At 56.6% G+C, this 12,500-nt stretch overlaps 1 protein-coding gene across 1 annotated transcript in view; it reads right to left on the minus strand.

The window, feature by feature from the left end:
- LOC137361212 (plexin A3-like) overlaps positions 1-12,500 on the minus strand; it is a gene marked incomplete at both ends in the record, with an annotated part of 270,436 nt that overhangs the window by 155,406 nt on the left and 102,530 nt on the right. Inside the window, one exon of the mRNA XM_068026127.1 lies at positions 6,661-6,861. Coding sequence (XP_067882228.1) covers positions 6,661-6,861 — 201 coding nt within the window. The remainder of the gene's footprint in view (positions 1-6,660; positions 6,862-12,500) is intronic.

Below are 12,500 nucleotides of genomic sequence, written 5' to 3' on the forward strand. Positions count from 1 at the left end.
CCCCCCAACTCACTCCCTTTCCCCCCAACTCAACCCAACTCCCCCGACTTTCTCCCCCCAACTCCCCCGACCGTCTCCCCCCAACTCCCCCGACCGTCTCCCTCCCAACTCCCCCGACCGTCTCCCCCCAACTCACTCCCTCTCCCCCCAACTCACCCCAACTCCGACCCTCCCCCCCCAACTCAACCCAACTCCCCCGACTGTCTCCCCCACAACTCCCCCGACCGTCTCCCCCCAACTTCCCCCCCACTCTCCCTGACCGTCTCCCCCAACTCCCCCGACCGTCTCCCCCAAACTCACTCCCTCTCCCCCCAACTCACCCCAACTCTGACCCTCCCCCCCCAACTCAACCCAACTCCCCCGACTGTCTCCCCCCAACTCCCCCGACCGTCTCCCCCCAACTTCCCCCCACTCTCCCTGACCGTCTCCCCCCAACTCCCACGACCGTCTCCCCCCAACTCATTCCCTCTCCCCCCAACTCACCCCAACTCCGACCCTCCCCCCCCAACTCAACCCAACTCCCCCGACCGTCTCCCCCCAACTCCCCCGACCGTCTCCCCCCAACTCACTCCCTCTCCCCCCAACTCAACCCAACTCCCCCTGACCGTCTCCCCCCAACTCTCCCTGACCGTCTCCCCCCAACTTCCCCCCACTCTCCCTGACCGTCTCCCTCCAACTCCCCCGACCGTCTCCCCCCAACTCACTCCCTCTCCCCCCAACTCACCCCAACTCCCCTTGACCGTCTCCCCCCAACTCACTCCCTCTCCCCCCAACTCACCCCAACTCCCCCTGACCGTCTCCCCCCCAACATCCCCCCACTCTCCCTGACCGTCTCCCCCCAACTCCCCCGACCGTCTCCCCCCAACCGTCTCCCCCCAACTCACTCCCTCTCCCCCCAACTCACCCCAACTCCCCCTGACCGTCTCCCCCCCAACATCCCCCCACTCTCCCTGACCGTCTCCCTCCAACTCCCCCGACCGTCTCCCCCAACTCACTCCCTCTCCCCCCAACTCAACCCAACTCCCCCTGACCGTCTCCCCCCAACTCCACCTGACCGTCTGCCCCCAACACACCCCAACTCGCCCGACCGTCTCCCCCCCACTCCCCCTGACCGTCTCCCCCCTCTCCCCCCCACTCCCCCTGACCGTCTCCCCCCCACTCCCCCTGACCGTCTCCGCCTGACCGACTCCCCCCCACTCCCCCTGACCGTCTCCCCCCCTCTCCCCCCCCATCACCCCTGACCGTCTCCCCCCAACTCCCCCTGACCGTCTGCCCCCAACACATCCCCTGACCGTCTCCCCCTGACCGACTCCCCCCCACTCCCCCTGACCGACTCCCCCCTCTCCCCCCCACCACCCCTGACCGACTCACCCCCACTCCCCCTGACCGTCTCCTCCCTCTCCCCCCCACCACCCCTGACCGTCTCCCCACCGTCTCTCCCCCACTCCCCCTGACCGACTCCCCCCCACTCCCCCTGACCGACTCCCCCTGCACTCCCCCTGACCGTCTCCCCTCCCACTCCCCATGACAGTCTCCCCCCCCACTCCCCATGACCGTCTCCCCAAGTCACCTTGACCGTCTCTCTCCCACGTCACCCCCCCACTCCCCCCCACTCCCCCTGACCGTCTCCCCCACCACGCCCCCTGACTGTCTCCCCCCGTCTCCCCACCCCACTCACCCTGGTCGTCTTCCCCCCCCCCCCCCACTCACCCTGGTCGCCTCCCCCCCCCCCCCCACTCACCCTTGTCGTCTCCCCCCCACCCACTCACCCTTGCCGTCTCCCCCCCCCCACTCACCCTGACCGTCTCCCCCCCACTCCCCCTGACCGTCTCCCCCCCACTCCCCCTGTCTCCCCCCACTCACCCTGACCGTCTCCCCCCCCACTCACCCTGACCGTCTCCCCCCCCACTCACCCTGACCGTCTCCCCCCCACTCACCCTGACCGTCTCCCCCCCACTCCCCATGACCGTCTCCCCCCCACTCCCCCCACTCACCCTGACCGTCTCCCCCCCACTCCCCCTGACCGTCTCCCCCCCGCTCACCCTGACCGTCTCCCCCCCGCTCACCCTGACCGTCTCCCCCCCGCTCACCCTGACCATCTTTCCCCATCTCCCCCCCTCTGTGAGAACATTTACCCCCGCCCCACCCCTTTTCTCTTGAAGACTGTGCGAGGTGTGTGAAAGGTCACTGGGTGTGTGAACAGGTGTGAACAAAGAACAACAAAGAACAAAGAAAATTACAGCACAGGAACAGGCCCTTCGGCCCTCCAAGCCTGCGCCGATCCAAATCCTCTATCTAAACCTGTCGCCTATTTTCTAAGGGTCTGTATCTCTTTACTTCCTGCCCATTCATGTATCTGTCTAGATACATCTTAAAAGACGCTATCGTGCCCGCGTCTACCACCTCCGCTGGCAATGCATTCCAGGCACCCACCACCCTCTGCGTAAAGAACTTTCCACGAATATCCCCCCTAAACTTTTCCCTTTTCACTTTGAACTCGTGTCCCCTTGTAATTGAATCCCCCACTCTGGGAAAAAGCTTCTTGCTATCCACCCTGTCTGTACCCCTCATGATTTTGTACACCTCAATCAGGTCCCCCCTCAACCTCTGTCTTTCTAATGAAAATAATCCTAATCTACTCAACCTCTCTTCATAGCTAGCGCCCTCCATACCAGGCAACATCCTGGTGAACCTCCTTTGCACCCTCCAAAGCATCCACATCCTTTTGGTAATGTGGCGACCAGAACTGTACGCAGTATTCCAAATGTGGCCGAACCAAAGTCCTATACAACTGTAACATGACCTGCCAACTCTTGTACTCAATACCCCGTCCGATGAAGGAAAGCATGCCGTATGCCTTCTTGACCACTCTATTGACCTGCGTTGCCACCTTCAGGGAACAATGGACCTGAACACCCAAATCTCTCTGAACATCAATTTTCCCCAGGACTTTTCCATTTACTGTATAGTTCACTCTTGAATTGGATCTTCCAAAATGCATCATGTGTGTGAAAGGTGTGTGAAAGGTCCCTGGGTGTGTGAACAGGTGTGAACAGGTGTGCGAGGGGTCCCTGGGTGTGTGAACAGGTGTGAACAGGTGTGTGAACAGGTGTGTGAACAGGTGTGAACAGGTGTGTAAAAGGTCCCTGGGTGTGTGAACAGGTGTGTGAACAGGTGTGAACAGGTGTGTGAAAGGTCCCTGGGTGTGTGAACAGGTGTGAACAGGTGTGTGAAAGGTCCCTGGGTGTGTGAACAGGTGTGAACAGGTGTGTGAAAGGTCCCTGGGTGTGTGAACAGGTGTGTGAACAGGTGTGTAAAAGGTCCCTGGGTGTGTGAACAGGTGTGTGAACAGGTGTGAACAGGTGTGTGAAAGGTCCCTGGGTGTGTGAACAGGTGTGAACAGGTGTGTGAAAGGTCCCTGGGTGTGTGAACAGGTGTGTGAACAGGTATGAACAGGTGTGTGAAAGGTCCCTGGGTGTGTGAACAGGTGTGTGAACAGGTGTGTGAACAGGTGTGTAAAAGGTCCCTGGGTGTGTGAACAGGTGTGTGAACAGGTGTGTGAAAGGTCCCTGGGTGTGTGAACAGGTGTGAACAGGTGTGTGAAAGGTCCCTGGGTGTGTGAACAGGTGTGAACAGGTGTGTGAAAGGTCCCTGGGTGTGTGAACAGGTGTGAACAGGTGTGTGAAAGGTCCCTGGGTGTGTGAACAGGTGTGTGAACAGGTGTGTAAAAGGTCTCTGGGTGTGTGAACAGGTGTGAACAGGTGTGTGAAAGGTCCCTGGGTGTGTGAACAGGTGTGAACAGGTGTGTGAAAGGTCCCTGGGTGTGTGAACAGGTGTGAACAGGTGTGTGAAAGGTCCCTGGGTGTGTGAACAGGTGTGTGAACAGGTGTGTAAAAGGTCCCTGGGTGTGTGAACAGGTGTGTGAACAGGTGTGAACAGGTGTGTGAAAGGTCCCTGGGTGTGTGAACAGGTGTGAACAGGTGTGTGAAAGGTCCCTGGGTGTGTGAACAGGTGTGTGAACAGGTATGAACAGGTGTGTGAAAGGTCCCTGGGTGTGTGAACAGGTGTGTGAACAGGTGTGTGAACAGGTGTGTAAAAGGTCCCTGGGTGTGTGAACAGGTGTGTGAACAGGTGTGTGAAAGGTCCCTGGGTGTGTGAACAGGTGTGAACAGGTGTGTGAAAGGTCCCTGGGTGTGTGAACAGGTGTGAACAGGTGTGTGAAAGGTCCCTGGGTGTGTGAACAGGTGTGAACAGGTGTGTAAAAGGTCTCTGGGTGTGTGAACAGGTGTGTGAACAGGTGTGTAAAAGGTCTCTGGGTGTGTGAACAGGTGTGAACAGGTGTGTGAAAGGTCCCTGGGTGTGTGAACAGGTGTGAACAGGTGTGTGAAAGGTCCCTGGGTGTGTGAACAGGTGTGAACAGGTGTGTGAAAGGTCCCTGGGTGTGTGAACAGGTGTGTGAACAGGTGTGTAAAAGGTCCCTGGGTGTGTGAACAGGTGTGTGAACAGGTGTGAACAGGTGTGTGAAAGGTCCCTGGGTGTGTGAACAGGTGTGAACAGGTGTGTGAAAGGTCCCTGGGTGTGTGAACAGGTGTGTGAACAGGTATGAACAGGTGTGTGAAAGGTCCCTGGGTGTGTGAACAGGTGTGTGAACAGGTGTGTGAACAGGTGTGTAAAAGGTCCCTGGGTGTGTGAACAGGTGTGAACAGGTGTGTGAAAGGTCCCTGGGTGTGTGAACAGGTGTGAACAGGTGTGTGAAAGGTCCCTGGGTGTGTGAACAGGTGTGAACAGGTGTGTGAAAGGTCCCTGGGTGTGTGAACAGGTGTGTGAACAGGTGTGTAAAAGGTCCCTGGGTGTGTGAACAGGTGTGAACAGGTGTGTGAAAGGTCCCTGGGTGTGTGAACAGGTGTGAACAGGTGTGTGAAAGGTCCCTGGGTGTGTGAACAGGTGTGAACAGGTGTGTGAAAGGTCCCTGGGTGTGTGAACAGGTGTGTGAACAGGTGTGTAAAAGGTCCCTGGGTGTGTGAACAGGTGTGTGAACAGGTGTGAACAGGTGTGTGAAAGGTCCCTGGGTGTGTGAACAGGTGTGAACAGGTGTGTGAAAGGTCCCTGGGTGTGTGAACAGGTGTGTGAACAGGTGTGTGAACAGGTGTGTAAAAGGTCCCTGGGTGTGTGAACAGGTGTGTGAACAGGTGTGTGAAAGGTCCCTGGGTGTGTGAACAGGTGTGAACAGGTGTGTGAAAGGTCCCTGGGTGTGTGAACAGGTGTGTGAACAGGTGTGTAAAAGGTCCCTGGGTGTGTGAACAGGTGTGAACAGGTGTGTGAAAGGTCCCTGGGTGTGTGAACAGGTGTGTGAACAGGTATGAACAGGTGTGTGAAAGGTCCCTGGGTGTGTGAACAGGTGTGTGAACAGGTGTGTGAACAGGTGTGTAAAAGGTCCCTGGGTGTGTGAACAGGTGTGTGAACAGGTGTGTGAAAGGTCCCTGGGTGTGTGAACAGGTGTGAACAGGTGTGTGAAAGGTCCCTGGGTGTGTGAACAGGTGTGTGAACAGGTGTGTAAAAGGTCCCTGGGTGTGTGAACAGGTGTGAACAGGTGTGTGAAAGGTCCCTGGGTGTGTGGCTTTACCTGATCACAGCTGGGGAGATGTGAGGGTGAATTGCGCAGTTCAGGGGAGGGAAACTGAACGCCAAATCTCTGGATTATTTATCCAGTAATATAACAGTGAATTTACACAGCACAGGAACAGGCCATTCGGCCCATTCGCTCCGTTCTGGTGTTTCTGCTCCACACGAGCCTCCTCCCACCCCCTCTCTCCCTCGTGTGTTTATCCAGCTTCCCCCTTAAATACATCGATACTATTCACCTCAACCACTCCCTGTGGGAGCGAGTTCCACATTCTCACCAGAGACAGAACAGGAGAGACAGAGTGTGGGGGAGAGAGAGAGAGCGAAAGAGAGAAACAGAGCGAGAAGGAGACAGAGCAAGAGAGAACTGAGAGCGAGAGAAAGACGGTGTGAGATGGACAGAGCAAGAGAGAGAAACACAGAGAGCAGAAGAGAGAGGGAGAGTGCCAGAGTGATAGCCCATGAGAGGGGGAGACAGACAGAGCGAGAAAGGAGAGAGAGAGAGGGAGAGTGAGAGAGAGAAAATGACAGAGAGAGAGAGAAAGTGAGAGAGTGTGAGGAAGCCAGAGAGAGTGAATTCCAGAGCAATGATACAGTACAGTAGCAGTCTGTTCCTGGGCTAGTAATCCAGAGACCTGGTTTAATGATGCAGAGACATGAGTTCAAATCCCACTGCAGCAGCTGGGAGAATTTCAATTCCGTTCATTAATTAAATCTGGAATAAAAAGCCATTCTCAGTGATGGTGATGATGAAACGACCGGATTGTCTGAAAAACCCATCTGGATCACCAATGTCCTTTAGGGAAGGAAATCTGCCATCCTCACCCGGTCTGTCCTACATGTGACTCCAGTCACACAGTAATGTGGCTCTTAACTGCCCTCTGAAACGGCCGAACGAGACACTCAGTCGTATTCCAGGAGGCAGCTCCCCCCCCCCCACCTTCTCAAGGGGCAATAAATCCCAACTTTGCCCACGTCCCGTGACTGAATACAAAAGTGCGATGAGTGTGGTGAGTCTGGGAGTTTGGTGAATCTTACCGAGGTGTTCTGACACTGGACACTGCTACTGTTGAATCGGACGGCGGGGACCCGCTGAAGACGGTCCTGAATGCTGAAAATACACTCGTAGCTTCTTTGACCCGACTGGGGCTGGGGCAGGTTCCTCGCCTGCAACGTGATTGGTCGAACTACCCCGACGGGCACCAGGAGATCATTGGTCGGTGTAATCTGAGGACACATCTGCGGGAGAGTGGAAGAGAACAGTAAGGCAGGGACGTTGAACAAAGACGAGCATTTCACCACCTCACAACGTCCTGAAGCTTCTCACACTCAATGTGGGGTTTTTCGGAAGTGAAGTCACTGTTGTAATGCAGGAAATGCAGCAGCCAATTTGCGCACAGCAAGATCCCACAAGCATCAATGTGATAAATGACCCAGATCAGCTGTTTTGATTGGTGTTGGTTCAGGGATAAATCTCGGCCCCAGGACACAGGGGAGAACTCCCCCGCCTCCCTGCTCTGCTTCCAATAGTGGCTGTGGGATCTTTAACATCCACCTGAGGGGGCAGACGGGAGCCTCGGGTTTAACGTCCCATCCTGAAAGACAGCCCCTCCAACAGTGCGGCACTCCCTCAGTACTGACCCTCTGACAGTGCGGAGCTCCCTCAGTACTGACCCTCCCACAGTGCGGCACTCCCTCAGTACTGACCCTCCCACAGTGCGGCGTTCCCTCAGTACTGACCCTCCGACAGTGCGGCGCTCCCTCAGTACTGACCCTCACACAGTGCGGCGCTCCCTCAGTACTGACCCTCCCACAGTGCGGCGCTCCCTCAGTACTGACCCACCCACAGTGCGGCGCTCCCTCAGTACTGACCCTCTGACAGTGCGGCTCTCCCTCAGTACTGACCCTCCAACAGTGCGGCACTCCCTCAGTACTGACCCTCCCACAGTGCGGCACTCCCTCAGTACTGACCCTCCCACAGTGCGGCGTTCCCTCAGTACTGACCCTCCCACAGTGCGGCGCTCCCTCAGTACTGACCCACCCACAGTGCGGCGCTCCCTCAGTACTGACCCTCTGACAGTGCGGCTCTCCCTCAGTACTGACCCTCCAACAGTGCGGCGTTCCCTCAGTACTGACCCTCTGACAGTGCGGCGCTCCCTCAGTACTGACCCACCCACAGTGCGGCGCTCCCTCAGTACTGACCCTCTGACAGTGCGGCTCTCCCTCAGTACTGACCCTCCAACAGTGCGGCACTCCCTCAGTACTGACACTCCCACAGTGCGGCGCTCCCTCAGTACTGACCCTCCGACAGTGCGGCGCTCCCTCAGTACTGACCCTCCGACAGTGCGGCGCTCCCTCAGTACTGACCCTCCGACAGTGCGGCGTTCCCTCAGTACTGACCCTCTGACAGTGCAGCGCTCCCTCAGTACTGACCCTCCGACAGTGCGGCGCTCCCTCAGTACTGACCCTCCGACAGTGCGGCGCTCCCTCAGTACTGACCCTCCCACAGTGCGGCGCTCCCTCAGTACTGACCCTCCGACAGTGCGGCGCTCCCTCAGTACTGACCCCCCGACAGTGCAGCGCTCCCTCAGTACTGACCCTCCGACAGTGCGGCGCTCCCTCAGTACTGACCCTCCCACAGTGCGGCGTTCCCTCAGTACTGACCCTCCGACAGTGCGGCGCTCCCTCAGTACTGACCCTCCCACAGTGCGGCGCTCCCTCAGTACTGACCCTCCCACAGTGCGGCGTTCCCTCAGTACTGACCCTCCGACAGTGCGGCGCTCCCTCAGCACTGACCCTCCAACAGTGCAGCGCTCCCTCAGTACCGACCCTCCGACAGTGCGGCACTCCCTCAGTACTGACCCTCCGACAGTGCGGCGCTCCCTCAGTACTGACCCTCCGACAGTGCGGCGCTCCCTCAGTACTGACCCTCCGACAGTGCGGCGCTCCCTCAGTACTGACCCTCCCACAGTGCGGCGCTCCCTCAGTACTGACCCTCTGACAGTGCAGCGCTCCCTCAGTACTGACCCTCCGACAGTGCGGCGCTCCCTCAGTACTGACCCTCCCACAGTGCGGCGTTCCCTCAGTACTGACCCTCCGACAGTGCGGCGCTCCCTCAGTACTGACCCTCCCACAGTGCGGCGTTCCCTCAGTACTGACCCTCCGACAGTGAGGCTCTCCCTCAGTACTGACCCTCCCACAGTGCGGCTCTCCCTCAGTACTGACCCTCTGACAGTGCGGCACTCCCTCAGTACTGACCCTCCCACAGTGCGGCTCTCCCTCAGTACTGACTCTCTGACAGTGCGGCACTCCCTCAGTACTGACCCTCCGACAGTGCGGCACTCCCTCAGTACTGACCCTCCCACAGTGCAGCGCTCCCTCAGTACTGACCCTCCGACAGTGCGGCGCTCCCTCAGTACTGACCCTCTGACAGCGCAGCGCTCCCTCAGTACTGACCCTCTGACAGTGCAGCGCTCCCTCAGTACTGACCCTCCGACAGTGCGGCGCTCCCTCAGTACTGACTCTCCGACAGTGCGGCACTCCCTCAGTACTGACCCTCCGACAGTGCGGCGTTCCCTCAGTACTGACCCTCCGACAGTGCGGTGCTCCCTCAATACTGACCCTCTGACAGTGCAGCGCTCCCTCAGTACCGACCCTCCGACAGCGCAGCGCTCCCTCAGTACTGACCCTCCGACAGTGCGGCGCTCCCTCAGTACTGACCCTCTGACAGTGCGGCACTCCCTCAGTACTGACCCTCCCACAGTGCGGCGCTCTCTCAGTACTGACCCTCTGACAGTGTGACACTCCCTCAGTACTGACCCTCTGACAGTGCAGCGCTCCCTCAGTACCGACCCTCCGACAGCGCAGCGCTCCCTCAGTACTGACCCTCTGACAGTGCGGCACTCCCTCAGTACTGACCCTCCCACAGTGCGGCGTTCCCTCAGTACTGACCTTCCCACAGTGCGGCGTTCTTTCAGTACTGACCCTCCGACAGTGCGGTGCTCCCTCAGTACTGACCCTCTGACAGTGTGACACTCCCTCAGTACTGACCCTCTGACAGCGCAGCGCTCCCTCAGTACCGACCCTCCGACAGCGCAGCACTCCCTCAGTACTGACCCTCCGACAGTGCGGCGCTCCCTCAGTACTGACCCTCCGACAGTGCGGCACTCCCTCAGTACTGACCCTCTGACAGTGCGGCATTTCCTCAGTACTGACCCTCTGACAGTGCGGCACTCCCTCAGTACTGACCCTCCGACAGTGCGGCGCTCCCTCAGTACTGACCCTCTGACAGTGCGGCATTTCCTCAGTACTGACCCTCTGACAGTGTGGCTCTCCCTCAGTACTGACCCTCCGACAGTGCGGCACTCCCTCAGTACTGACCCTCCGACAGTGTGGCACTCCCTCAGTACTGACTCTCTGACAGTACAGCACTCCCTCAGTACTGACCCTCCGACAGTGCGGCACACCCTCAGTACTGACTCTCCGACAGTGCAGCTTTTTACTACTTTATTAATGGAAATTCAAGTTGTTGTTGAGAGCTGTGAATTGATAATAAATCTGTCAAAGAAAGCAGTGGGAAGCAAGGAGCATCAGAACAGGAGGAGGCTATTCAGCCCCTCGAGTCTGTTCCGCCATTCAATAAGGTCATAGAATCATGGAAAGTTTAAGGCACAGAAAGAGGCCACTCGGCCCATCGTGTCTGTGCTGGCTGAAAAAACAATCCTATTCTAATCCCACCTTCCAGCATTTGGTCCGTAGCCCTGCAGATTACAGCACTTGAGGTGCATATCCAGACTCCTTTTAAATGAGTTGAGGGTTTCTGCCTCAACTACCCTTTCAGGCAGTGAGTTCCAGACCATCACCACCCTCTGGGTGAAAATGTTTTTCCTCATCTCCCCTCTAATCTTTCGACCAATCACGTTAAATCTATGCCCCCTCGTCACTGACCTCTCTGCTAAGGTGAATAGACCCTTCACCTCCACTCTATCCAGGCCCCTCACAATTTTATACATTTCAATCAGATTCTCCCCTCAGCCTTCTCTGTTCCAAGGAGAACATCCCCAGCCTATCCAATCTTTCATCATCGCTGTATTTTTCCAGTCCTGGCAACATCCGCGTAAATCTCCTCTGTACCCTCGCTAGTGCAATTACATCCTTTCTGTAATGAGGTGACCAGAACAGCACACAGTGCTCAAGTTGTGGCCTAACCAATGATTTATACAGTTCCAGCATAACCTCCCTGCTCTTATATTCTGTACCTCGGTTAATAAAGGAAAGGATTCCATCTGCCTTCTTAACCACCTGATCGACCTGTCCTGCTACCTTCAGGGATCTGTGGACATTCACTCCAAGGTCCCTCACTTCCTCTATACTTCTCAGTATTTTCCCATTAATCGTGTATTCCTTTGCCTTGTTTGACCTCCCAAAATGCATCACCTCACACTTCTCCAGGTTGAATTCTATTTGCCACTTTTCTGCCCATCTGACCAGACCATCAATATCTTACTGCAGCCTACAGCTATCCTCCTCGCTATCTACCACACGGCCAATCTTTGCGTCGTCTGCAAACTTCTTGATCATGCCCCCTCCATCCAAATCGTTAATAAACACCACAAAAAAGCAGGAGACCCAGTACTGAGCCCTGCGGAACGCCACTGGAAACAGCCCTCCAGTCGCAAAAACATCATGATCCTGGCTGATTTGTATCTGGACTCCATCTCCCCGCCATGGTTCTCTAACCCTTAACCTCCTCACCCAACGAAAATCGATCAATCTCGGGTTTGAAATTCCCAGTTGACCCCCCCCCCCAACCCCCCACCCCACCGGCCTCGACAGCTTTCTGGGGGGGGGAGAGAGTTCCAGATTTCCACTCCCCTTTGTGTGAAGAAGTGCTTCCTCACATCACCCCCTGTACGGCCTGGCTCGGATTTGAAGGTTTTGCCCCCTTGTTCTGGACTCTCCCCCCACCAGAGAAAATAGTTTCTATCGATCCGATCAAATCCTTTAATGATGTGAAATTGCAGAGCTGTTTATATGGAAGGTTGAAAGTTACACAGCAGTGAGGTAAAAGTCGATGAGCAGAAACACTTTGCCCAGCTCTCATTAATGAGCTCATAGAGAATCCAGAAGAGGTTTTCAAATATCCATCAGCCACTGCACTTTAACCCCATGTAAACTCAGCACATCAGTCTGACAGGCACTTCAGAAATGTGACAGGGTTGGTATATGGTGAGCTGGCTGCTGACTCACAGGCAGCTGTGCCAAGCTGCAGAGGCTGCAGAGAGTGAGGACAACTTTCACCCCAGCAGCTCTGTGAGAGAGAGACAGAGCGAGATAGAGGGAGCGAGAGAGAGAGAGAGAGACAGAGAGAGACAGAGAGAGATAGAGACAGAGAGAGATAGAGGGAGACAGAGAGAGATAGAGGGAGACAGAAACAGTGAGAGAGACAGAGAGAGATAGAGGGAGCGAGAGAGAGAGAGAGAGACAGAGAGAGATAGAGGGAGCGAGAGAGAGAGAGAGAGAGACAGATCGAGACAGAGGGAGCGAGAGAGAGAGAGAGAGACAGAGCGAGATAGAGGGAGCGAGAGAGAGAGAGAGAGACAGAGACAGAAACAGTGAGAGAGACAGAGAGAGATAGAGGGAGCGAGAGGGAGCGAGAGAGAGAGAGACAGAGAGAGACAGAGAGAGACAGAGAGAGACAGAGAGAGACAGAAACAGTGAGAGAGACAGAGAGAGATAGAGGGAGCGAGAGGGAGCGAGAGAGAGAGAGACAGAGAGAGACAGAAACAGTGAGAGAGACAGAGAGAGATAGAGGGAGCGAGAGAGAGAGAGAGAGAGAGAGACAGAGAGAGACAGAAACAGTGAGAGAGACAGAGCGA

Source organism: Heterodontus francisci, unplaced genomic scaffold (genome assembly GCF_036365525.1).
Source record: "Heterodontus francisci isolate sHetFra1 unplaced genomic scaffold, sHetFra1.hap1 HAP1_SCAFFOLD_896, whole genome shotgun sequence".
NCBI classification, from domain to species: Eukaryota; Metazoa; Chordata; class Chondrichthyes; order Heterodontiformes; family Heterodontidae; genus Heterodontus; species Heterodontus francisci.